Source organism: Hyaena hyaena, unplaced genomic scaffold (genome assembly GCF_003009895.1).
Source record: "Hyaena hyaena isolate Hyena2069 unplaced genomic scaffold, ASM300989v1 scaffold_11, whole genome shotgun sequence".
Taxonomy (NCBI): Eukaryota; Metazoa; Chordata; class Mammalia; order Carnivora; family Hyaenidae; genus Hyaena; species Hyaena hyaena.
In genome coordinates, this window is record NW_024080643.1 from 4,804,703 (window position 1) to 4,829,815 (window position 25,113).

Here is a 25,113-nt window from a genome sequence, read left to right on the forward strand (position 1 = left end):
ATGGTATTGAGAAAAAGGAAACTTTAGTAGCAAACAGAATGTTAGAACTCATATGCATGATAATTATATGTTTAAAATGTCATCAAGTATTGAGTTTATAGTAGGACTTTCTAGTCATTCAGTCAGGAAATATTTATTGTGATGGAGGTATAAGCAGTGACATCTATATTGTGGTTTGGTAAGATTTTAAGTTTGGATGTATAAGATAGAACATGTGAAACTTTTTTTTTATTTGAGGAGGGTCACTATAATGCTGCAGACACTGTGCCAGGTGCTAGCAGTACAGTGGTGCTCAACTTAGCGGAAGCATTGCTCCTTACGAAGTTCCCAGCACCCAGCTGGAGAGGTAGACGTTTACTATACAAGGAATTACACGTGCTCTAAGTGCTATATCGGAAAAGTATAGGCCGATAAGGGATAAGAAAATAGAGAGGACCTAACTCACTTGGGACAGGCTATGGGGGTTGTCAGGCTGTTTTCTTGGTGGCGAGGTTTAAGCAAAGGCCAGAAATAGTACTGGAAGGTCCTAGGTGAAGAGACAGGGCTACAGTTTGCCAGTCAGCAAGAACGCTGAGTAAAGGAGGTTGATACATTTGAGGAGCCAAAAGACAGCTCTTGTCCCTCGAACTTGTTGTGGGGAGGGACTTGAGATAAGTCTAGAACCTAGAGTCCGGGAAATGACAGGACTACATTGCTGTTTTTTAAATCTTTTTTTTTTTTTTTTTTTATTTCTAGGAGAGAGAGAGACAGACAACGTGAGCAGGGGAGGGTCAGAGAGAGAGGGAGATACAGACTCTGAAATAGGCTCCAGGCTCTGAGCTGGCAGTCAGCACAGAGCCCGACGCGGGGCTCGAACCCACCAACCGCGAGATCATGACCTAAGCGAAAGTCGGACGCTTAACCGACTAAGCCACCCAGGCGCCCCTTTTAAATCGTTTTTTAATGGTCATCACCTGCCCTGTAGAAAATGGAGTAGAGGAAGTCAAGAGTAGATGGGGAGAGGGGCGCCCGTTGACTCAGTTGGTTAAGCCTCCCACTTCGGCTCAAGTCATGGTCTCACAGCTAGTGAGTTCAAGCCCCGCGTTGGGCTCTGTGCTGACCGCTCAGAGCCTGGAGCCTGCTTTGGATTCTGTGTCTCCCTGTCTCTCTGACCCTTCCCTGCTCACGCTGTCTCTGTGTCTCTCTCAGAAATAAATAAAACATTAAAAAAAAAAAAAGAGTAGATGGGGAGAGAGCATGTAGGAGGCTACCTGCAGTGACTCTGGCGAGAGAGAGTGGGAGCAGCGCAGCTAGAGGAGTGACCGTGGACGTGGAGAGGAGCAGGCTGCAGAGCTGCGGGGGAGACGCGGCTCTTGGGGCTCATGACGTACTGCGTGTGTGGACTGACGGAGGAAGTCTCAGAGCCTAGTTCCAGCCCAGGCATTCAGTCACAGACTTTGAGTACTTTATTTGAAGAGGGCGGTTCTAACATTTATGCACTCTGGAAGGGAATACAGTACTTAGTGCCTTTTTATGACACTGATCCGGTGTTTCTTTCATGCTGTAGATACTGCACCACCATATTGCCTTAGTGGAGAAACTAGCTTTGACTACTTCTGGCTGCCCGCTTGTGATTCAGTGCAAGAACTTCAGAATTGTACATTTCATTGTTCCCAGAGAAAGAGATTGCCATGATATTTACAATTCTTTGCTACAACTGTCAAAACAAGGTACTGTGATTAGAGACCAAAGCTTACTTAATTTTGTGATGGATTATCTAAGACACTTAATATCTCATTGTTACTTTATGCTTTACGTTACTCCTATGTGTGTGTGTGTGTGTGTGAATTTAAATTCTAGTTAGTTAACGTACAGTGCAATGTTGGCTTCAGGAGTACAGTTCATTGATCCATCACTTACACCCAGTGCTCATCACAAGTGCCTCCTTAGTGCCCATCACCCATCTAGCCCATCTCCCACCCACCTTCGTCCATCACCCAGTTTATTGCTTGTCTTTAAGAAACTCTTAGAGTTTCCCTCTCTTCTCTTCCCCACTTTCCCATATGTTCATCTGTTTTGTTTCTTAAATTCCACATACAGGTGAAATCATATGGTGTTTGTCTTTCTCTGAATGACTTATTTTGCTTAGCATAATACATTCTAGCTCCATTCATGTTGTTGCAAATGGTAAGATTTCATTCTTTTTGATGCCTGAGTAATGTTACTTTGTATATATATATATACCACATTTTCTTTATCCATTCATCAGTCGATGGATATTTGGGTTCCTTCCATAATTTGGCTATTGTTGATAGTGCTGCTATAAACATTGGGGTGCACGTACCCCTTCAAATCTGTATTTTTGTATCCTTTGGGTATATACTTTAAGTGACTCTTAAGTTCTTGTGCATTCTATTCCAAACAATGTGGCTTTGAAATAATTAGCTGCTTCTGATCTGACTTGTAAGAATGGTTTCCAAAGAAGGGGTAAGAGTCAAGAAAACGTGAAGCATTCAGAGCACAGATTTTAAAAAGCATAGATTTATGTTACTGTTTTTAAAGTTTGTTGGTAGCCAACAGGACAGGTTTTGTTTTTTTTCAAGTGAGTATCCCACAACCGAGGGGAATGACTTGGAAATTGGTTGCTAAGTGAGAAGTTAAGGAAGCTTGGGCTCCTTGGGTAGCAATGGGACATAAGGGAGATAGCCAAAGGAGAAAGAGAGGGTGAGCCGAACTTGAGTAGACGCAGGAGTGAGAGGAGGAATGCTATCAGTACTTATCCTTCAGGATCTGGAGGCTTCCTTCCCCCACCCTGACTTGGATTACACAGATCTCTCCAGGGAGACCAAGCACATTGCTTACTGAATGTACTTTCTGTTAGCGCCCGGACTGCCACGGTCTAGGGGCAGGTGTGTGTACCGCCTTCTCTCCTGACACGTGAAGCCTGTAGCATTCATCCCGTGGTCCCAGGCTAAGACAAATCTTGTAGTCAAGATGGGTCTGTCACGTTAGGGGCTTAGCTTAGCACGGTTCAGGAGTAAGTGCTCTCCGGAGCTCTGTACAACCGATGCCACTTTTGGTCCAGGCCATCACGTAGGGATGGGAGTGCAGTGTCACGTTCTGTGTGCCGCCTCTCGTCTTTTACCGGAGCCGCAGTGTCTTCATTTCACGTCCCGCTGGGGAAGAGTGGTAGGCGAGAAGGGTCTGCATCATTAAAATTGTACTTTTAAGGAAAAGAATTATTACACCATAGGCTATTTTAATATAAAAATAGTATTTATTAACTTTTGCTGGTATAAATTAAATCTCAGATTGATATGTATCCCTTTAGATATAAGCGTGTGAATTAAAGAACTGAGGAAATATTAAGGTCACATATGTTCAGGTATTAGTTATCTCTTTGAACATTTTAAAGAAAAATTGAAGGGATAAAACTGAAATTTTAACTATAAGCTCTATAACAGTAGTGTCTTAACATTCACGTATTTTGTGTACTATAGCAAAATACGAAGATCTCTATGCATTCTCCTACAACCCCAAACAAAACGACGCGGAACGCCTACAGGGCTGGCAACTCATTGACCTTACCGAGGAGTATGAGAGGATGGGAGTGCCGAATTCTAACTGGCAGCTGTCTGATGCCAACCGAGAATACAAGGTAACGTAGGTAGCAACCTTTTTTTTTTAAGTTTTTATTTAAACTCCAGTGAGTTAACATACAGTGTAATATTAGTTTCAGGTGTGCAGTGTAGTGACTCAACACTTCTTACAACACCGGGTCCTCATCCAAGTGCCCTCCTTAATCCCCATCCCCTACGTGACCCACCCTCCCCTCCCCTCGGGTAACCATCAGTTTGTTCTCTGTAGTTAAGAGTCTGTTTTCTGGCTTGTCTTTCTCTCTCTCTTTTTTCCCCTTTGCTCATTTGTTTTATATCTTAAATTCCACGTAAGAGTAAAATCATATGGTATGTGGCTTTCTCTGATTTATTTCGACTTAGCAACCTTTTGGGAGAAATTCAGAGAATGTTAGTACCAGAGACTGAGAGAGTGTCATGTCACAACAGCAAGATGTCTCTCTGTATGTGTGCTGCACTTACATTTAATACGTTTGAAAGGTTTTTACAGGTAGTTTTTAACCTCATGGATTTTGAACTGTGAGAAGACCGGTGATGTTTTATTTGTTTTTTACAGATTTGTGAAACTTACCCCAGAGAACTTTATGTTCCCCGAATAGCAAGTAAACCAATAATTGTTGGAAGTTCCAAGTTCCGGAGCAAGGGAAGATTCCCAGTTCTTTCCTACTATCATGAACATAAAGAGGTAAGAAAACAAGATTTTCTTTTTCTTTTCTTCATTTACAAATGAGGTGTAATCCCTCTTCAGGTTTAAGCATCCTAAAGAGCACTCGTTTCACATTAAGAGGTCATTATTATAATGTTGAAAGAAGTGCTGGCTTTTCCCTTGATTTTGTTTTTGAAATTTTAAAACAGAAGTACCCTGAAATGTAGAAACTTTCATACTTGTCATCTTCCCCCCGCCCCCCCCCTTCAGTGTTTCCTTTCTTCTCCTAGGGCCCTGGAGGTAATAGGGTTGATGCTCAGACAGGTGCTGCTTTCCTGTGGTTCTCTTTTGCTCGTGCTTGTACTGGGGGAAACCCGATGGTCTGGACAAGCCAACTAGGAAAAAGAAGAGAAGCAAGGCTATTTCAGGCTCTCAATTTTTATAGAAAGCTCTTCAGATCAGAGAGATTTTTCACGATGAACGGGTGGAGGAGGCGGAGATGCTGTGGTGGGGATTGCCCATCTCTCTAGCTTGGAATAGCGGGCCACCAGGTGCCTTATGTGAGAGGCTTTGTATGCATGAAATCCCCATGAGAATCTTAGAAGGTTGCCTCTGCTCGTTACCTGTAACCTTCAGATGGGGAAACTGTAGTTCAGAGAGAGGAAACCCCTTTGCCTGGGAAGTTGGGGGGTTCCCTGCCACTTCTGACTCCCAGTCCTTTGTGACCTGATTGTTTCTCCTCAGGAAGCTTTTAAAATCTGCTTTGCCCCCTAGTGTTCTGAAATTTCACAGTGAGGTACGTTGGCGTGTGTTTAAAAATTCTCTCTGGGAACTCACTTGTGGGAAATTACTTCTCTATTTCTTTGGTAACTTCCTGTCTTCTGTTAACTTTTGTACTTTGTACTTTGTGTGTGTGTGTGTGTGTGTGTGTTGGCAAGCGGGCTTCTGTAAACTTCCGTTTTTCTTAATTCTCTCTCCTATTTTCCATCTCTTTCTATTTTTTAGACCTCAACTTTGTTTGTTTGTTTCTAGTCCACCTCTTTATTTTTGCTATACTGTATTTAAAATCTAAGTACTCTTCCCTATTTTCTGAACTTTTTAGACACTTTTCTTTTCTTGGCTGAGATGACTCGGTTCTCCGAAGATATTAAAGATTTTTTAAAAAGAATTCTCTAGCTCCCCACATTAGTTGTCTGTTGCTCTGAGTTCCTTTTTTCTGTTAATTTTTTGTTTGTTTTTCATGCCTTTCAAAATACCTGATTCTTAGCTGTCCTCTCATATTTAAAAGTGAGGTACTACAAAGCTGTTTAGAAGTTTGTGTGCATGTGTGATCTCTAGCTTTGGATTCTTTTTCTGTTCTTTTTTAAAAAATTACTTTCTAATGTTTGTTTATTTTTGAGAGAGAGAGAGAGCGCATGCAGGAGGGGCACAGAGAGAGAGAGGGAGACACAGAATCCAAAGCAGGCTCCAGGCTCTGAACTGACCGCAGCAAGCCCGATGCTGGACTCAAACTCAGGAACTGTGAAATCAGGACCTGAGCTGAAGTTGGACACTTGACTGACCAGCCACCCAGGTGTCCTATCCTCCTCTTTTTTGAGGGTAATACCCACAGCTGTGCCTATTGTCCAGAGTCTTCAGGTTAATCCTTTTCATAGAATATGGGGCGCCTGAGTGGCTTAGTCGGTTGAGCGTCCGACTTTCGCTTAGGTCATGATTTCACAGTTCGTGGGTTCGAGCCCCACATCGGGCTCTGTGCTGACTGCCAGTTCAGAGCCTGGAGCCTGTTTCAGAGTCTGTGACTCCCTCTCTCTCTGACCCTCCCCTGCTCACACTGTCTGTCTCTTTCTCTCCTAGAAATAAATAAAATATTAAAAAAAAAAAAATCCTTTTCATAGAATAAACTTTGTCTTCAGAATTAAGGAAGATCTGGGAGCCTTAACTAGTCCGCGTACAGATATTCAATCGGTTCTATTTTCAGTTATACTCTGGCTCGGGCTTTCAGAGGTAAATCCCTTTCTGGGATTTTGCTGCTCAGAATACTTGGTTCTTGTTGACTTATAACAACTTGGCAGTTTCCTTTGTTCTGGTAAATTGGTTATTACGTGTCAACCTGCTTTCATTTCCTGAAATTTTATTAACATCTTTGCTCTATTTTTCTCCCCTTTTCCATTCACTTTAATCTTTTGATTTTATACATTTTAGTTTTAGAAGGGAACCAGAGGTAAAAAGTAAAACTGTAAACAGAAGTTCATAACAAAGGCATGGGGAGTTATGACTGCGTGTGGCCTCTGTTTGGCACACCCATGTTTGTATACAGTATTTATTGAGAAGCTTGGCTGAAAATAGATCTTCAGTGCCCAATTTAACAAATCAGAAAGTGTGTCTGAAAAGAATATTGTAAAGCAACCCTCATTTTCTTCTATTTTATTAGATTCTCACGGCCTTATTTTGTGTGTGAATTTAAAATATGTGTGTCTCCACAATAGCTAAAACATGGAAAGAGCCTAAGTGTCCATCAACAGATGAATGGATCAAGAAGATGTGGTTTATCTATACCATGGAATACTACATGGCAATGAGAAACAATGAAATCTGGCCATGTGTAGCAACATGGATGGACCTTGAGGGTGTTATGCTGAGCGAAATAAGTCAGGCAGAGAAGGACAAATATCATATGTGTGCACATATAGGAGGATTAGGAGGAACTTAACAGAGGACCAAGGGGGAGAAGAAGGGGGGAAATGGTGGGGGAAAGGGAGAGAGGCAAACCATGAGAGACTCTTGAATGCTGACAAAAACTGAGGACTGATGGATGTGGGGGGGAGGAGGGATGGGCATGGAGGAGGGCACTTGTGGGGATGAGCACTGGGTGTTAGGTGGAAACTAATTTGACAATAAACTATTTGTAAAAAAATAAAAATAAAATAAAATATGTGAGTGTGTGAATTTATGTATACTTTTCTTCCTTAATGTTAAATACAGTGGTTGGAATGTTGGGTAGGTTAAGCTGGAGTTGGTGTGAATGAGACTGGAGAAAAAGTACATGGGTCTAAATCTTTTCAACCTTTCTTTAAGACATTAAACAATAGTGAATGTCCAATCCGACATTCACTACTTCTTACAGATACGTTTGCCCTCTTAGATTGACTATATTTGAACTCAAGTTTGAACTGAAGCTTGTTTTTCTTACTTTATGTTCCATTTTATATTAAGATTGCTGATTTCTTTTTTTTTTTTTAATGTTTTATTTATTTCTGAGAAAGAAAGAGACAGCATGAGCAGGGGAGGGTCAGAGAGAGAGGGAGACACAGAATCCGAAACAGGCTCTAGGCTCTGAGCTAGATGTCAGCACAGAGCCCGACACAGGGCTCGAACCCACGAACCGTGAGATCATGACCTGAGCTGAAGTCGGACGCTTAACTGACTGAGCTACCCAGGCGCCCCAAGATTGATTTCTGAGTAGAGATCTGAAAGCTTTTGGAAAGTAAAAGCTCAGATGTTGCTATTTTTAAACATTTTGTTCTACCTTTATTGACTAATCTCCTACTTGAACTTGAGTGGAAAGTATCTTATAATTGAGAACATAGAATGCAAGTATCTTAGTAGGTTACATGATAGAGAATTGACCACGTGTTGCTTTTTAGAATTTAAGAATATTTCATCAAACTAGGGCAGGAGGCATTTCAGTTTCTTAGTAGAAGAGAATATTGGGAAAACTTACATAACATCAAAATATTCAAATAGTGTTTAATTCTAATAGTATTTAAGAGTTAACATCTTCTAATTGTCCTGCCAGCTTTTAAAAAGGTTACATGTGTGGCTTTAACTTTTGTTTTTCTTTTAAGCGTTTTTTAGACGTGTTTGAGACATCTTTGGATAATCTGTCTTCTGTCCTTTTACAATTAGGCTGCCATTTGCCGATGCAGTCAGCCGCTGTCAGGGTTCAGTGCCAGGTGCCTGGAGGATGAGCACCTGCTTCAAGCTATCAGCAAAGCCAACCCAGTCAATCGCTACATGTATGTCATGGACACCAGGCCCAAAGTATGTGTCTTGAATACAGTACAGGCTGTTTGTCGAATTATCTTTCTGTCTTTAAGTAATGAGGTTTGATCTAATTGCCCATAAACGATCTATCTGAATCCTAGTTTTAAGTTAACTGAGGCTCATGTACTGATGAAAGCAGTCTTTTAAAGGATGCCAACTTAGGAGATTGTCTCCTAGACCTGTGATTTCTTATGTCTTCTGATTTATGTGTCAGTTTAGAAAAGCTTGGCATTATAAGGAGAATTCTTGATGATGTGTAACTCTTACATTTTTGTGAGGAAATATTCAGTCGTGTGTGTGTTGTGAAAAATTAGAAAATCTTACTCATTTTTTGGGTAGAATTTTTAATTGTCAAAATACTTTTCATTAAAACAATGAGCCTTAATTTGAAATATTCAAGAAAATAAGGAAAAATAGTGAGTTAACTTAGGAAACATTGAACTAGAGAATTATAAATAGTAAACAGGAAACAGTTATTCTGTTAGGTGTCTATAATGTTAGGTTGAATTTTTATCATTGGGCCAAATGTCAGAATCCCATTTTCTTTTTATAAACACAGTTAAACAACTAATGCATATAGGACCCTGAAACTAAAGTAATTAAAGTCTTCAATGGTAACAGCTAACATTACTTTTAATTTTTATTATAGCATCGCATGCAGAGCTGGTGGGCTACACAAAAGGACATTGGCAGAATTATAGTGAGGATTTCTTCAAAAATCTGGAATGATGAAAAAATAAGAGAAAGCGATGAGAAAAAGCGAGTGAGCGATATAGGCAGTTTTATGGTAGTTGTTTTAGAAGTTATTCTCATCATTGTGCATTCTCACAAAAGATAATGGAAGAAACAGAAGATAAGATTAATTTGAGTAAATTAAGAAGTCTTAAAAATTAGAAATTGATAATTGGATAATCTTTCATCTTGTTAACAAGAAAAGAGGTTCTTAGAAGCCTAGAATGTTGGTGCTATCTCTTGTAAGACAAATTTTATTTTACTTCCTTGTTTCGTCTGGGTGGGTTCGCAGGTCAGAACTACTTTTAGATGATATTAGATATAAACGATTGTTGTAACACAAGACTTTCGCCTGAGGGGATCTGTCTCTCAGGACCTAGTACCTCTTATTTGTATACTTGACCTCTACACAGAAAACAGGACTTTCTTTGTTTTGTTATACTAGTTAAACTTAAGCAATAATGTGGAAGCGTTTTAATCTCTAACTCTCACCTTAGGTGCTTACTAATCAGTGAGCTAGCAGCTAGAATCGAACCCTTCTTGTTACTAAACTGGGCCCCCATTCACCAAATTGAAATGCTACGTTTTCTTCCAGTTTAGGTTTTCTTTCATCCAAGTTGATAAGAATACTTAGTAAACTGTAATAATGCACAATATGAAATCCTAGTCTGAAAGAATTGAAACATGACAAATCTTAAATGAACTTCTGCATTTGATCAAGTGACCAAAGACATTGGGCCTGCTAGCAGTCTGTTTTCTCCTTATGGACCAGTTTATTTTGGCCCAATTCTTGGAGGTATATCAGGCTAGTGAATTACATGCCATGGTATATACTATGTGGGCCTCCGGTATCTCCAATATGGAGGACCTCAGATAATCTGACGTGTATCTCAGATGGGATTCTTCAGGGTGCCTGCGGCCCTCTCATGATCGGCTGCTCCACAGGCTTGCTCTGAAGTGAATCTCATTCATTCTATAACAGAAAAACCTCCCAACTCTGCTCATCTCTGAATCATTTAGGATTCAGATAAGAGATACTTCTTAATGTTTTTTAAATTTTGAAATACTGCAAACATATGGAAAACTGACTAAAAACATAAGTGAATTAGTTTCATAAGTTATTTATGGGGAACTTTTTGTCTGAACTTTCCATCACGTTGTTACTTTATAGTGTCCTTCTTTAGTGTTAATAACATGTGACACTTAATTATTAAAAAATGGTAGCATATTCAGTTTTGAAGCATTCTTTAAACTCTCTGCTAAAATATGGTTTATTTAGTGCTTTCATGATGTTTTGGTGAACTAAATTAAAAGATAAAAGCAGTTTATCTCAAAATTTCTAAAATTTTAAATTTTAGCTGAATGCAATGGCCAACAGAGCAGCTGGAAAAGGTTATGAAAATGAAGACAACTATTCTAATATTAGATTTCAGTTTGTTGGAATTGAAAATATTCATGTCATGCGGTCCAGCCTTCAGAAGTTATTAGAAGGTATGAATTACTTGTCTTTGAAGCAACTTTGTCTAATAGAAATATAATGCTAGTCCAACTATAAAATTTTCCTACAGTCACATTCAAAAAAATAAATGGCTACTGTATTGGATAGCACATTTCTAATGGTTTTGCAAAAAATTGCTATTGTTAGATAGATCCTCTTTCTTAGTCTGTGCAGTGAAGATTGATTAATTGATGGTAATGATGCTCTATTTAAGTATTAAGGTATCTTTCCATCATGGTGTGGAATTTTAAAAATTAAAATATCAGGGGCATCTGGGCGGCTTAGTCGGTTAAGCGTCCAACTTCGGCTCAGGTCATGATCTCACAGTTTGTGGGTTTGCGCCCCGTATCGGGCTCTGTGCTGATATCTTAGAGCCTGGAGCTTGCTTTGGATTCTGTGTCTCTCTTTCTCTCTACCCCTTCCCCACTTGTGCTGTCTGTCTCTCAAAAATAAACATTAAAAAACAATTAAAAAATTAAAATATCAGGGGCTCCTGGGTGGCTCAGTTGGTTAAGTGTCCAACTCTTGACTTTGAATCCAGTCATGATCTCACAGTTCATGAGGTCGAGCCCCACAACGGACTCTGCTGACAGTGCAGAGCCTGCTTGGGATTCTCCTTCACTCTCCCTCTCCCTCTCCCTCTCAAAATAAATAAATAAACTTTAAAAGCTTTTTAAAAATTAAAAAATTACAAATATTTAAAAAATTAAAATACTAGACTTTGGAGGGGGCGCCTGGGTGGCTCTGTCAGTTAAGTGCCCTAATTAGGCTCAAGTCATGATCTCACGGTTCATGAGTTCAAACCCTGTTTTGGGCTCTGCACTGACAGTGCATAGCCTGCTTAGGAGTCTCTCTCTCTCTTTCCCTTCCCCTCCCCTGCTCTTGCTCACTCGCTCACTCGCTCTCAAAAATAAACTTAAAATTCTTTAATTTAAAAAATCCAGGCTTTTTAAAACACTTGGTACTTAAGATTTTTTTTAAAAAAAAAAAGGAGATAGGAGCTTTTTTTAAGCGTGAAGAATGACAAAAATGTACCCAAAAAGTCCATTATTGAACTTCTAATAGCATCGTTTCATTTATAGGATGTTGCTTTTTATTTTGTTCTCTTCTTTTTCTCATTGAACTCAGAGCTTGAATAGGGCAAGTGGAGACTGCAGCCTCATTCTAATTGAAAATTTTTTCCCTCTTTTTTAGTCAATGGTACCAAAGGGCTTTCTGTCAGTGATTTCTACTCTGGTTTGGAGAGCTCAGGATGGCTTCGCCATATCAAAGCTGTTATGGACGCAGCAATCTTCTTAGCCAAAGTAACTCCTCTTCGGTCACATTGGTTTGGGGGTTTATGCTGGTTGGGAAGGGATACATTTATTCTGTTGGAAGCTGGTATCCTTTCCAGTCAGATAAGTTTTATTATGTGTTGTTACCTCCTTAATGAGGCTCGCTTTTCTTTGAGCTTTAAAAGATTACGTAGCATTCCATGTAGGGACTTAAAAAAATTCCCAAATACTTTGAAACAGCAGTTTTGGTTGTTTGTTTGCTTTGTGTTTTTATTGTGTTTCGTCTTTTTTTGTTTACTTTTGTTTGTTGGGAATTCTGCACGACAGCATTATCATTGCTGTCCTGGCTCTTCTGTGTGACGCAGTGGCTGCTAGCGTGGAAACTGAAATGTATTCTGCTGTAATCTAAGTGCGACCTTTCTCTGCAGGCAATAATGGTTGAAAGCGCAAGTGTGCTGGTGCATTGCTCTGATGGCTGGGACAGGACGTCCCAGGTCTGCTCCCTGGGCTCTCTGCTGCTCGACTCCTACTACAGGACCCTCAAAGGATTCATGGTAAGGAGTGATTCGGCTGGGCCAGAGATTCTCAAGTACGAGGGATTTTGTCCTCCCAGGAGACATTTGGCAATGTTAGGAGACAGCTTTTGATTGTTAGAAAAAAAGGATGTAACTGGCATTTAGCCGGTAGAGGCTCAGGACGCTGCTCGTACTCTGTACCGCGTGGGCTAGCCCTGCAGCAAAGAACTTTGGGCCCAAAATGTATATAGTGCTGAGGTTCAAACCCTTGAGTCACCCTGATTTCAATTTGTACCACCTCTTTGAAAACAAGTTTCTCATTTGTTTACTTACTTAAATTTTTTGAGAGAGAGAGAGCTTGAGCAGGGGAGGGGCAGAGAGAGTGGGGGACAGAGGACTTGATGCGGGCTCTCTGCTGACAGGCTGACAGCAACGAGCCCAGTGCTGATCTTGAACTCAGGAACCACAAGATCATGACCTGAGCTAAAGTCAGACGCTCAACTGACTGAGCCACCGTGGTGACCCAACAACTTTGAAATTTAATAGTTGTTTTCTAAAATGTTATAGTAGAAATACTCAGTATTTTCTCCCTCATTTTTATCCAACAAATATGGGTGATAGAGTAAAACAAGGCACAAAGAAGAGTACTTAAAAATTGTATTTTAGGTGCGCCTGGGGGGCTTAGTCAGTTGAGCTTCCACCTTCGGCTCAGGTCATGATCTCACAGTTTGTGGGTTCCAGCCCCGTGTCTTAGCTGACAGCTCGGAGCCTGGAGCCTGCTTCAGATTCTGTGTCTCCCTCTCTTTCTGCACCTCCCCTGCTCGCTCGCTCGCTCTCTCTTTCTCTCTCAAAATAAATAATGAAAACATTTAGAAAATTATATTCTAGAAGGAACTTTATATTTAAAACTCCTTTATTTGTTCATTGTAATTACACAGTAGGAAGCATGTTTTATATCTGAAAATTAAATTTCTAGGTGAATAGATATTCTGCCTTGTTCTTTTTAAATTTTTTAAAACCGTTTACTTAGTTTTGAGAGAGAGAGCGAGAGCGCAAGTGGGGGAGGGGCAGAAAGAGAGGGAGGCACAGAATCTAAAGCAGGCTTCAGGCTCCGAGCTGTCAGCACAGAGCCCGACGCAGGGCTCTAACCCATGGACTGCGAGATTATGACCTGAGCCAGAGTCAGATGCATACCTGACTGAGCCCCCAGGTGCCCCTGGATTTTCTGCTCTTTAACATGATTAGATTAACTTATACTTTCAAAATTTGCGTCATCACTCATGGCAAGTAAAGTAAGTGAAGTGAAGGGAGGAAGTTTTCACTAGTTAGAATGATTAAATGCAGGGCCATCATTAAAGCAGAGGACAGTTTAACATCCCCAGATCCCTTCCAGCAGCCTTGTTTGGTGGCACTCACGTACAGAATCTTGGACAGGCTGAATGGAAGTGCTCCTAATAAAATGTTGTGCCGCTTACCTTGAGAGTGGAAGGCAAGGAGTCTTTTCTCTGCCTGCTCAGCTTTTATTGTTTGCTACACATGCCGATGAAGGCATGTGAGGAATACCCGGGGGCCGAGTGGGGGCTCCCAGGTGAAAGGAGCAATGGGAACCAAAGCACAGCGCCCTTAGCTGACCGCGGGCGTGGGTGATGGATGGCGCTGAGGCTGTCCGAGCGGGCCGCTGGCGTGCAGAGGGTACGGTGGGAGGAATGCCTCAGCAAGAGAAGACGAACTTGGCCTTCGCCTTCTTTGGGTAGTGAGAGCCATTAACTGGCTTTAAATAGAGGAACCAGTACTTGCTCAGATCTTCCTTGTGAAAAGATGGCTTGGTGTCCTCAGGGCGGAGGGGAGTGGGTGGCGGAGGCCAGGAGGCCACGATGGAGACCTGTGGGACAGCTCAGGAGAGAGAGAGGGCCTGGGGTGAGGCGGTCCCACACAGCGCCTCCAGGGGTGCTGAGAAAGTCGAGTCGGTAAATTGTTCCCGGATAGATGTGCGGCAGAAGAGAGGAGCCCCTTCCAGAATGATTTCCTGGATCCGGACTCCGTTGCCAGCACGGACGCCGCTGCTCTCTTGCTTCTGCTGAGAGAAGCAGGAGGCTAAGTTTCGTGAGGAAGATGCGGAGTAAGTTCTAGACGTGGGTAGAAGACAGGTGGAGGGCCTGCCGCAAAACCTGGGGCTCCAGCCTGAAGACCTGTGCCTGAGGTCACACAAGAGTGGGGGTGCAGAGCGGGGTCTGAGCCCGTGCAAGCTGGCTGCACAAACCGCATCTTTCCCCGTCACAGGATGTGGCCTTCTGGGGAGATTCACAGCAAAACAGAGAAGCTACGTGTGGCAGCTTTGATCCTGAAAATGTACTTGGTGATCATATCATGAAATTACGTGGCACAGTAAATACTAAGAAGATAGGTTATGTTATCAGACTGAAAAAAATTAGAGGCTTGTTCCTTCAGGAGAGTTGTGACAGAGAAAACAGATAAAGACAGTTCATTCAGGAGGTTAGATACCAACATTTGAATTTGAACATAAACTTTTCATTGCTCTCTTTATCTTTTTTTTTTTTTTTTTAAGCACTGTATAAGTAGTGTACAAGTAACCCAGAGGTTTAAAACTGGGCTCCTGGGTGGCTCAGTCGGTTAAGCCTCCGACTTCAGCTCTGGTCACGATCTCACGGTTCGTGGGTTCAAGCCCTGCATCAGGCTCTGTGCTGACAGCTCCGAGCCCGGAGCCTGTTTCAGATTTTGTGTCTTCCTCTCTCTCTGATCCTTCCCTGCTCAAACTGTCTCTCTCTCTCTCTCTCTCTCTCTCTCAGAAGTAAATAAAACATTAAAAAAAAAAAAGTTTAACACATATCCCAGTCTGCCACTCACAGTTAACTACTATTGTTTTGATTTATATTTTCTTACTGTTTTTGCTATGCAGATATCATCAAAATGGAAATGTACTTTTTAAAAATGTAATGAATAGAACTGGAATCATTAAGTCACAGAACTTCCCTATTTCTTTTATGCATTACTTTTACTCTTTGTTAAACCAGCCCCTAATCCAGGTTCTTCCTGTCTTTTGCCTGTAATTAAACACAAATTTGTTTTGTTTTGTTTGCAACCGTAAGTTAAAAGGGTAAATGCTATTTTAAAATAATAGGACTTAATCCATTTTAAACAAAAGAAATTGACAGTAGTTGTAAATTGCATTTTACTTTTTCTCATAAAGGTTTTAATAGAAAAGGATTGGATCTCTTTTGGACATAAGTTTTCAGAGAGGTGAGTCGTATAGTTTTACATTTATATGTTTTGTAAGATTAATAAAGCTATCCTACAGTGCCAGAATATTTCTGTTCTCCAGGAGACCACATGTCCCGTGGCAGGTGAGAGTGCTGCTGCTGGGTTTTTTGTATGAAAACGGATTTAATTTTTTTCTCCTCTTTCTTTCAATTCTCAAACCTTTGTTAATTTTTAAGGCAATTTATTACCTTCCTTCTTGTCTGGATTGTGATACTTAGAAGGTAACATACCCTTTAAAGTTGTGGTTGAAAAACTCATAGGTTTAAATTGCTTAATAAAAAACATTATGCTTTTTTAGTGCCAGTGTAACAGTGTTTTAGGTGCGTACATGTGTGTGTTTAAATTTAATAATACCCGTGTGTGTGTGTGCTCACGCGCGCGTCTGTTTTAATCTAAAAATACCTGAACACTTGTCTTTGCGCAGAGGCATTTTTAAAAGCTTGTGCTTTCTGGGGGGTTAGGTGTGGCCATTTGGACGGTGACCCAAAGGAAGTCTCCCCGGTGTTTACTCAGTTCTTGGAATGTGTGTGGCATTTGACCGAACAGTTTCCACAAGCATTTGAATTCAATGAGGCGTTTCTCCTTCAGATCCATGAACATATTCACTCATGCCAATTTGGAAACTTCCTTGGAAATTGTCAGAAGGAAAGAGAAGAACTCAAGTAAGATGGTTTGCTTCAAGTGGTCTTTTTTTTTTTTTCCTCCTTAGCTGAGACCTAATATAGCTCATAGTTGGACATAATAAAATATCTTTGCTTTGGGGGTGCGGGGGAGAGGAAGGGGGTGATGGGCATGGAGGAGGGCACCTGTGGGGATGAGCACTGGGTGTTATATGGAAACCAACTTGACAATAAACTGTTAAAAAATATGTATATAACATGCAGAAAACAGAAAAAAATCAAAATAAAATATCTTGACAGTTTGTAGTAGAACTGAATTTTATTGTTTGTATTTCTGAGGCCAAGTACCTTCTGAAGATCCTTAATATCCTCAGGTTAGTAGTAAAAACATATTTTAAACATTTGTTTTGAAAGGTGGCATACATACAGAAAAGTACATATAGTATAAGTGTGAAGCTCAGCAAATATAAAACTTCTCCATCTATGTAACCAGCACCCAGAACAAGAAGTATTGCCAACATCCTGGAAACCCCCTTCATGTTCCTTTTTGGTCTGAATATATATTTAGAACAGAAAAGCCTTACACTATTTCATTTCCTACAAAGTATTGATCGCTAGGTTTTAAAGTTTGGTAAAGAGGGGCGCCTGGGTGGCTTAGTCGGTTAAGCGTCCGACTTTCGCTTAGGTCATGATCTCGCGGTTCGTGGGTTCAAGCCCCGCGTCGGGCTCTGTGCTGACTGCCGGCTCAGAGCCTGGAGCCTGTTACAGTCTGTGACTCCCTCTCTCTCTGACCCTCCCCTGCTCACGCTGTCTCTCTCTCACTACTAGAAATAAATAAAACATTAAAAAAATAAATACAAATAAATAAATAAATAAAGTTTGGTAAAGAATTTTAAAACTGTTGGTTTTAAGGTAAGATGAGAACTTAAAGTTCTTACATTTCTTTTTTTTTTTTTTAAATAAATTTATATTTGAGGGGCGCCTGGGAGGCTTAGTCAGTTAAGTGTCCGACTTTGGCTCAGGTCATGATCTTGGAGTTTGTGGGTTCAAACCCTGCGTGAGCCCGGCATTGGGCCCTGTGGTGACGCTCAGAGCCAGGAGCCTGCTTCGGATTCTGTGTCTCCTTCTCTCTGCCCCTCCCCTGCTCGTGCTCTGTCTCTCCCTTTCTCAAAAATAAACATTAAAAAAATTAATTAAAAAAAGGCTCTTTTGAAAGCTTAGTTATTTATTTAGAGAGAGGAAAAAAAAAAAAAAAAGAGCACATAATCACTCACAGGGAGGGGCAGAGAGAGAAAATCCCAAGCAGGCTCCATGCTGTCATTGCAGAGCCTGATGTGGGGTTCTATCCCATGAACCGTGAGATTGTGACCTGAGCCAAAATCAAGAGCTGGACACTCAGCAGACTGAGCCCCCCAACCCCACAGTTCTCACATTTCTAAGCAGACAATTGTGTGGGGAAAACATGGTGGCTAGTGTGTCTGTCCTGAATTGGGTCTCCTCTCCATTCTTTCCTCACCAGTCTTTGGGAGTAGTGGTTTCTTGCTGGAATTTGATGCAGAGGAGATGTGGGACAAGGCTGTGAGAAGTTCTTATATGTTTTTTAGGTTGAGTTTCTGAATTTAGATGTCTTACAAGTCAATGAAGAGCGTTTATAGGTTCTTGCATATCCAAGAGACGTGTTAGAGCAGCTAAGTCTGGTAGTAATTTGAAGACAGCCACGTGCTCTCACTCTCAACCGAGCTGAAAGCAGAACTGAGAGCACAGGGAAGATTCTACAGATGTTTAAAGGGAATTACAGCTGAAATAAAGTATGACAGAGATGAACAAATCACAGAGCATTGAGACTTTAGTGTAATTCACAATTTATCATAATTTGGAGCAGGTGACTCTTGAGTACAAAGCTATTTTAGGAAAAACTATCCTTCCCAGTTGGTGCCAAACATCCTCTCAAAAAGGAAGATGGTAATAAAAGCACATATTTCTTACTAGTCTTTCTCTAAGAACTTACCTATCTTAGGGATCATAGAAAAATGAACAAAATCTCCACCTTTCTCTATACCCCTGTCTATTCTATTTATATAGTAAATATACTACCGAAACCATTCTACCCTTTGTCCACTTAATCTGCAGCATAGTGGTGCCTGGGTGGCGCAGTCAGTTAAGTGTCCGACTTCGGCTCAGGTCATGATCTCACAGCTTGTGAGTTTGAGCCCCGCATCGGGCTCTTTGCTGACAGCTCGGAGCCTGGAGCCTGCTTTGGATTCTGTGTCTCCCTCTCTCTTTGACCCTCCCCTGCTCATGCTGTCTCTCTCTCTGTCTCTCAGAAATGAATAAAAACATTAAAAAAAATTTTTTCTTAAGTTGCAGTATATTTGGTGTCTTTTTACAGTTGAATAATGACCTGATTTTTCCCAATTCCCTTTTATTGTACTCATCCACACTTAAATTTGCCCCTGCTCTGGAATTACTTGTACTGCAGCCCCGATAGAGGGGTAAGAGACTGAGGCAAAGAACGATAGAGCTGTCTCATTCTGTATACACGTGTGTGGGGATTTGAAACAAGAATCTCAGAGACCCTGTTTACCAAGTTGTGGGAGTTGAAGGGACTCTTAACGTGTGTGCTTGTGAGAGAAACGGTAGACCTGTGTTATGTTCAAAAAGACGTGGTTGTATTTATTTCATGATTGTAAGTGAAAAGGGAGAATACAGAATGCAGAGACAGGTGTGAGGCTAGATTGAATGGAGGGAAAAAGGAAAACTGAAGTCTACTTGGGAAACAGTTGCCTGATTTATAAATATGCTCATTGGCATCTGTGGGAAAGGTCTTTGTTCTTCTTGTCACACTAAGGTTAAAGGAGAAGACCCATTCCCTGTGGCCATTTCTCCTGGACGACCAGAAGAAGTACTTAAATCCTCTCTACACTTCCACATCTGCGAAGTTTACAGTTTTGGAGCCAAATACAGTATCTTTCAACTTTAAGTAAGTTGGCACCATCAAGGTATTTATACTTGGTTTTTCTCAAACACGATTTATTGAGCTGGTGGTTTTTTGTTCTTTGTTTTTGTCATAAAGGTTCTGGAGAAACATGTACCACCAATTTGACCGAACGCTGCATCCTAGACAGTCTGTGTTTAATACAATTATGAATATGAATGAGCAAAATAAGCAGTTAGAGAAAGATATTAAAGACTTAGAATCTGTAAGTACTCTTTGGTATCTTAATACAATACATTTGGAATAGTAAATTCGTTTATTCCCTTATGTTGTCAGTGTAAATTAGTATGTGGTAGAGAGAAACCTCAACAAGTTTTGCTTATTAATTGTTGTCCCTGAATTTTAGTGTTGAAATACTAATGTTGAGTAGCCGACCCTTGAACAACATGGGTTTGAAATGCACAGGCCCACTTAAAAGTGGATTTTTTGTTATAAAAACAGCACAGCACTGCAAATGGACTTTCTCCTCCTCATGCTTTTCTAAATAACGTTTTCTTTTGTCTAGCGTACTTTATTGTGAGAATACAGCATGTAATACATTATAGCGTAGGAAGTACGTATCAGTTGACTGCTGATGCTGTTGGTAAGGATTCCAGTCAACGGCTAGTTACGCTTTTGGGGAGTCAAAAGTTAAATGTGGATTTTGGGTTGCAGGGAGGTTTGGTCCCTGCAGCGCCTGTGTTGTTCAGGGTCAACAGGAAAGCAGAGATCTGAGCATAATAAGTATTGGGGTATCTACCACCCAGCTTTTTGAGATTTTAATATTTATCATACCTCAGAACTTTCATGTCGCTTGCTTTTTTTTTTTTTTTTTTTTTTAAAGAAATGAGACATGATAGATCTACTTGAAGACCCTGTATACTCCTGCTCAGCCTATCCCCCCATACTTTGGGCTGAATTCAGTGTTAATTATTCCCGTGCATGTTTTTATACTAATACTATATATCTTTTTATCCACAATTTGTAAGATTGTTTTGTATGCTTTAAAATACTATTTTTAATAGTTATTAAAAATACAAAAGCATATATTTTTAATGAGGTATAAAAGAGCAGCAGGCAACATGAATGCACATGAACCCTTCATCCAGCTTGAGGAGCTGCACGTTGGAAAACTATATACAGGGTGTTATATTGTCATGCTTCATTTCACTCAGCATTGTTTTGGAATTTATCCATGTTGGTACATGTTGCTTTAATTTGTGTTTTATTAATAACTACGGTATAATATTCTCTTAAATGTGTATTTCACAGTCTGTCCACTCAGCTACTGCAGACCATTTAAGTTTCAGCTTTGGGTTCCCATGATAACAGCAAAGTTGAGTGACTTGTCATATGTATGCTGGCCATCTGGTTTTTCCTTTTCTGAGAAAAGCCTTCTTTTCTGTGAACAGCTTATTCCAACCGCCACTCATTTTTCTGTTGGCATATTTGCCTCTTCCTTATTGTCTGTAAGAGTTCTTTATATACCAGATACTATATATATTATACATATATATGTATGTATATGTATAGTCTTGTATATATATACTATACATACATATATAGTCACAAGTGGCTTCATGTAGTCCATTCTTGTCTATTCCATTTTATTTATGGTATGTTTTATATACAGGCAAATTGATCAGTCTTTATGTTTTATGCCTTCTTTTGTATCTTGTTTAAGAAGTCTCTCTCTAAGACTTTCTCATAATCTTTTCTCTGTCATCATATATAAGTAAAAAGGATCAGTACATACTTTAAAAATCCTAGACAGTTGTAACTCAGACTGTCGTGTCTGCCAGTTGGGCAGGACTGTTTCATAGTCATCTGTCGGAAAAGGAGGTAACTAATAACCGCCTGAGGAAAGAGTGGGAGGGTGTGTAAAAAGAGAGGCAAGCCAACACATAGGTGACCCAAGCAGATTGGCTAGAGAGCAGTCCAGGGATTTGCAGAGCATGATACTCTGCCAAAGAATACTTTTACAATCTTGTGTTCTGTGTAAAAAAAAAAAAATATTGTGTTCTAAAGCTAGTTGTGTTCACGTAACAAACCATTACAGGGAAACCATGTAAGAAAGTTCTTTAGGCAATAAAACCTTTAGATAAGTAAGTGTGTGTTTGTGATACAGTTGAGATTCAGGTTGAAGGTCTCATACACATTTCTTGCATTATAAAATGTTTACTTTTTATACTTCCAGGTAACATAGATCCTTTTCAAACATGAAGGCTTTTTTTTTTCAAACATGAAAGACCTTTTGCAGTCAAGTGTAATAGCGATTTTTCACTATAAAAGCTGTGTAAACAGGATTCTCAGTGATGTCTTATTCTTCTGCACTAGATTGTATTAATTTTTTGAGGTTTTAACTTTGTATTGTTCATAAAGAGAACATTTGCAAAAGCTTGGTTTCTTCTTTCATCTAACCTATATTGAACATGTAGTATGTGCAGTTAGTAATTTTTTTTAAATTTGGATTTGTTCTAGAAAATTAAGCAATGTAAAAATAAGGCAACAGATGGAATTCTCACCAAGGAATTGATACATTCAGTTCATCCTGAATCGCCTACCCTCAAAACTTCCTTGTGTTTTAAGGAGCAAACTCTGTTACCTGTGAATCATGCTCTTCGAACTATAGAGGGCAGCAACCCAGCAGATAATCGTTACAGCGAATACGCTGAGGAATTTTCCAAATCGGAACCCGGTGTGGTCAGCTTGGAGTATGGTGTGGCGAGAATGACCTGTTAGATTCATAGAGTGTTTTCTGGACTGACTGTAGTGCAAGAAATGGATTGCGAGAATGATCTGTGTGCATGGCCAAAAGGAATTTGTCTGGTAATGATCTTGGAGTTGAATAGTTGAAGAAAGGATAATAACTGCTCTTGTGAGAGAAATAAGGCCGTTTAATTACATTTGCAGCAAGGAATGACTTTCTGTTCTTTAAGAAACGAGTGGTAATGGCACAGTTAGTCAAAACTCAATTTGTACTGTATACTAGTGAATTGACATTTCTGTATGATTTATATGTTAATTACAGCCAAACATGAATAACCTCCCCTAACTCTAATTTAATTGCCAGGAAACAAAACTTGGCCAAGTTCTCCCTTACTTAATAATTCACATGGCATGGACTTCCGATTATGTAACCGTGGATATTTACATTATTTTGTGTATTAGTGATGTTTAATGTTGAAGTGCCATGAAAAATATTTCTAAGAAAGCCTTAAAATCTCAATTTATTCTTTACTCTTAAGTTTTATAGACGAGAGCAAGGTTTTTTTTTTTTTCCCTTTTGGTCAGCCTTGTTTTATCTGTAAAGATTTGCACTCTCCTTACTGCAGGGGTTGCACGCTACAATACTCCTGTATAAACAGATGCACAAGTACACTGTTAAGTTCATGGTTAGCTGGTCCCACTTCCATATTCAAAATTAATAAAACCGAAGGTTTAATTCCGATTACAGTTTGTGCAGTGCTACACTTGATGGCATTATTCACAACTTTGATTACCGATTTCTTGAATCTGTGTGAACGTATTTGACTGTCTTTTATGTATGGATTACTGCATTCTTTTCATGATTTGTAGTTGGCTTTATGCCTTCTTTAACTGTGTAACTTTATAAAGCTAAGACTCTAAAACTGTTTTAGAGACAAGGGCATATAGATATATACTGTTTTATCAATAAGTTGCTCTTCCTAAAACAAACTATCAGTTTCCCCCAAATTTTGGGGTTAAAAAAGGGAAGTACAGGTAGTTTAGATTTTGCTTGGTTGCATGAATTTTAAAGCAGCCATTTCTATGTGGAACATTTTTTTCTTATCCGTTAACATAGGGGAAAAAAAGGAAAATTAAGGATAGCCTAGTACAAAGTTAATGTGTAGCAAAATAACCTACCTGCTAGGAAAAGTTTCATTTTTGCCATGTTCTGTGTGCTAGTAACATATCTTCAAATGACAAAAAAAAAAAAAAAATCACATGCAATTGACAGTCTCACTCAGCTGGCTTTCACATTGAAGGTTTAAGTAACACGGCTGGCAAGAGATATGATTCAGGGGTAGTAGGAAACCTGCGTAAAATCCCTAATGCTTCTCTTTACTGTACTTATAGCTATTGTATTAGTTTTGAGCAGAAACAAATATCTTTTTCACATGGGAAAAAAGCTTTATTGTATGAGAACTTATCTAATCCCGTTTATTTTTCCAATGCTTTTGTGTAACGCGTTATGTAAGAAGAAAAAATACTCCTTTTTAAACAGTGACAGAAATGCACTATAAAATGTAGTTTGTGATTTAGCCAAGCCTATTTCCATACTTAAGCGCTGGGACAGGAAACTCAATCTTTGTGACTACAAAGGGAAGTTTTTGTGCCTTGTTACTTGGTTCCGGTTACTGATTGTGGTTTTAGAATCTTCCATGGCAGACTTCTCATATTCAGGTGTTCCTGGTTTATCTTCAACTTCAGGCATAGGTCTGTGTATTTTATGTGCCCACACACGGACTGAGAAATCAGTTAGATCTGAAGTGACCTACAGGGTATGTGTTGGCAAAAAGCAGATTGTGTGCGTCTTATAAAATTGAATTTATGTTCACTGTGTTTGGGAATGGATAGCATGTAAATTATTACGTACATTATTTAAAGGTAATTAAATGTTCATATTTTACTTTGAATGTTTTTCTTTTGTAAAAAACAAACAAATGGCATCAAGTTGTGGTTGTTTTTTTTCTTTGCTCGCTTAAGCAAATGGACCTGCACGTTATACTAATCGTAACAGTATGAAGTTTGAGCAGTTCGTTTTCCAAAAGGTTGATGTTGAAAAATAATAACTTACATAAAAATAATTACCAAAATATTTAAAATAGGCACAGTGGACTAAAAGGTTCAGCAGATACAGCTGATGATGTCACTTCATTTTGGTGGAAGGCAGTGTCCAGAAAGTACATCCATTCAGGGTAAAACGTGTGCCAGGGGCCAATCTGGAGGTAAACGGGAGCAGGAAGATGACCTGCAGGATGGAGTTTCTACGGGGGTGTTTTGAACAGGTGGGCTGGGCCAGGGGAGCCCAGGGAATCTTGACTACATAAAGGTGGGAGGAAGTCTTTTTTAATTTATTTAGTGGAGTAGCCGGGCAAAGCAGGTGGTATCAGGAACCCCCTCCCCCACTCTTTTTTAAAGACTGTCGTTTTAAAGAGAAGTTTAGGTTCACAGCAAAATTGAGAGGAAGGTCCAGAAATTTCTCACATCCCCCACCAGAGTGGTACATTTGTTACAACTGAGGAACCTGCATGGACACATCAGCGAGCGATGGCTCAAAGTCCACGGTTTACCTTAGGGGTTAGTCTTGGTGTCGTGTTTTCCATGGGCTTTGGACAAAGGTACAGTGACCTTTAGAGTGTCATACAGAGTAGCGTCACTGCACCCAAACCCTGTGCGCACCGCCTGTTCATCTCCCCCTACCCACCCACCCCTGGCAACCCCTGATCCTTTCACTGTTTCTACAGCTTTACCGCTTCCACGTGTCACATAGTAGGCATCATACAGTATGTTTGTAAGCCCCTCAGATCAGCTGCTTTCCCTTAATAAATGCATCTCAGGTTCCTCTATGTTTTTTCGTGTCTTGATAGCTCACTCATTTCCTTTTTGTCACTGAATAACATTCCATTATCTGGATATACTACAGTTTATTCATTCGTCTACCGTAGGGCACCTGGGTTGTTTCCAAGTTACGGTGATTTTAAATAAAGTTGGTTATAAACATCCGTGTGCAGGTCTTTGTGTGGACAGAAGTTTTCAACTCCTTTGGGTAAATACCAAGGGGTGTAATTACTGGGTTCTGTGGTAAGAGCGTGCTTAATTTTGTAAGAAACTGCCAGACTGTCTTCCAAAGTAGCTGATTTGCATTCCCGCCCGCAGTGAATGAGCTTTC

At 40.1% G+C, this 25,113-nt stretch overlaps 1 protein-coding gene across 2 annotated transcripts in view; it reads left to right on the forward strand.

Annotated features, from left to right (window-relative positions):
- MTMR6 (myotubularin related protein 6) overlaps nt 1-23,850 on the forward strand; it is a 38,758-nt gene extending 14,908 nt beyond the window's left edge. Inside the window, exons 3-15 of one of the 2 annotated variants that reach the window (XM_039255049.1) lie at nt 1,547-1,709; nt 3,480-3,637; nt 4,171-4,299; nt 8,167-8,301; nt 8,954-9,067; nt 10,395-10,527; nt 11,729-11,838; nt 12,237-12,362; nt 15,532-15,581; nt 16,064-16,264; nt 19,071-19,202; nt 19,296-19,422; nt 21,678-23,850. In XM_039255049.1, coding sequence (XP_039110980.1) covers nt 1,547-1,709; nt 3,480-3,637; nt 4,171-4,299; nt 8,167-8,301; nt 8,954-9,067; nt 10,395-10,527; nt 11,729-11,838; nt 12,237-12,362; nt 15,532-15,581; nt 16,064-16,264; nt 19,071-19,202; nt 19,296-19,422; nt 21,678-21,938 — 1,839 coding nt within the window. In that variant the 3' untranslated portion in view covers nt 21,939-23,850. The remainder of the gene's footprint in view (nt 1-1,546; nt 1,710-3,479; nt 3,638-4,170; nt 4,300-8,166; nt 8,302-8,953; nt 9,068-10,394; nt 10,528-11,728; nt 11,839-12,236; nt 12,363-15,531; nt 15,582-16,063; nt 16,265-19,070; nt 19,203-19,295; nt 19,423-21,677) is intronic. The other variant, XM_039255039.1, reaches the window with a different exon arrangement.
- The last annotated feature ends 1,263 nt before the right edge of the window (nt 23,851-25,113 follow it).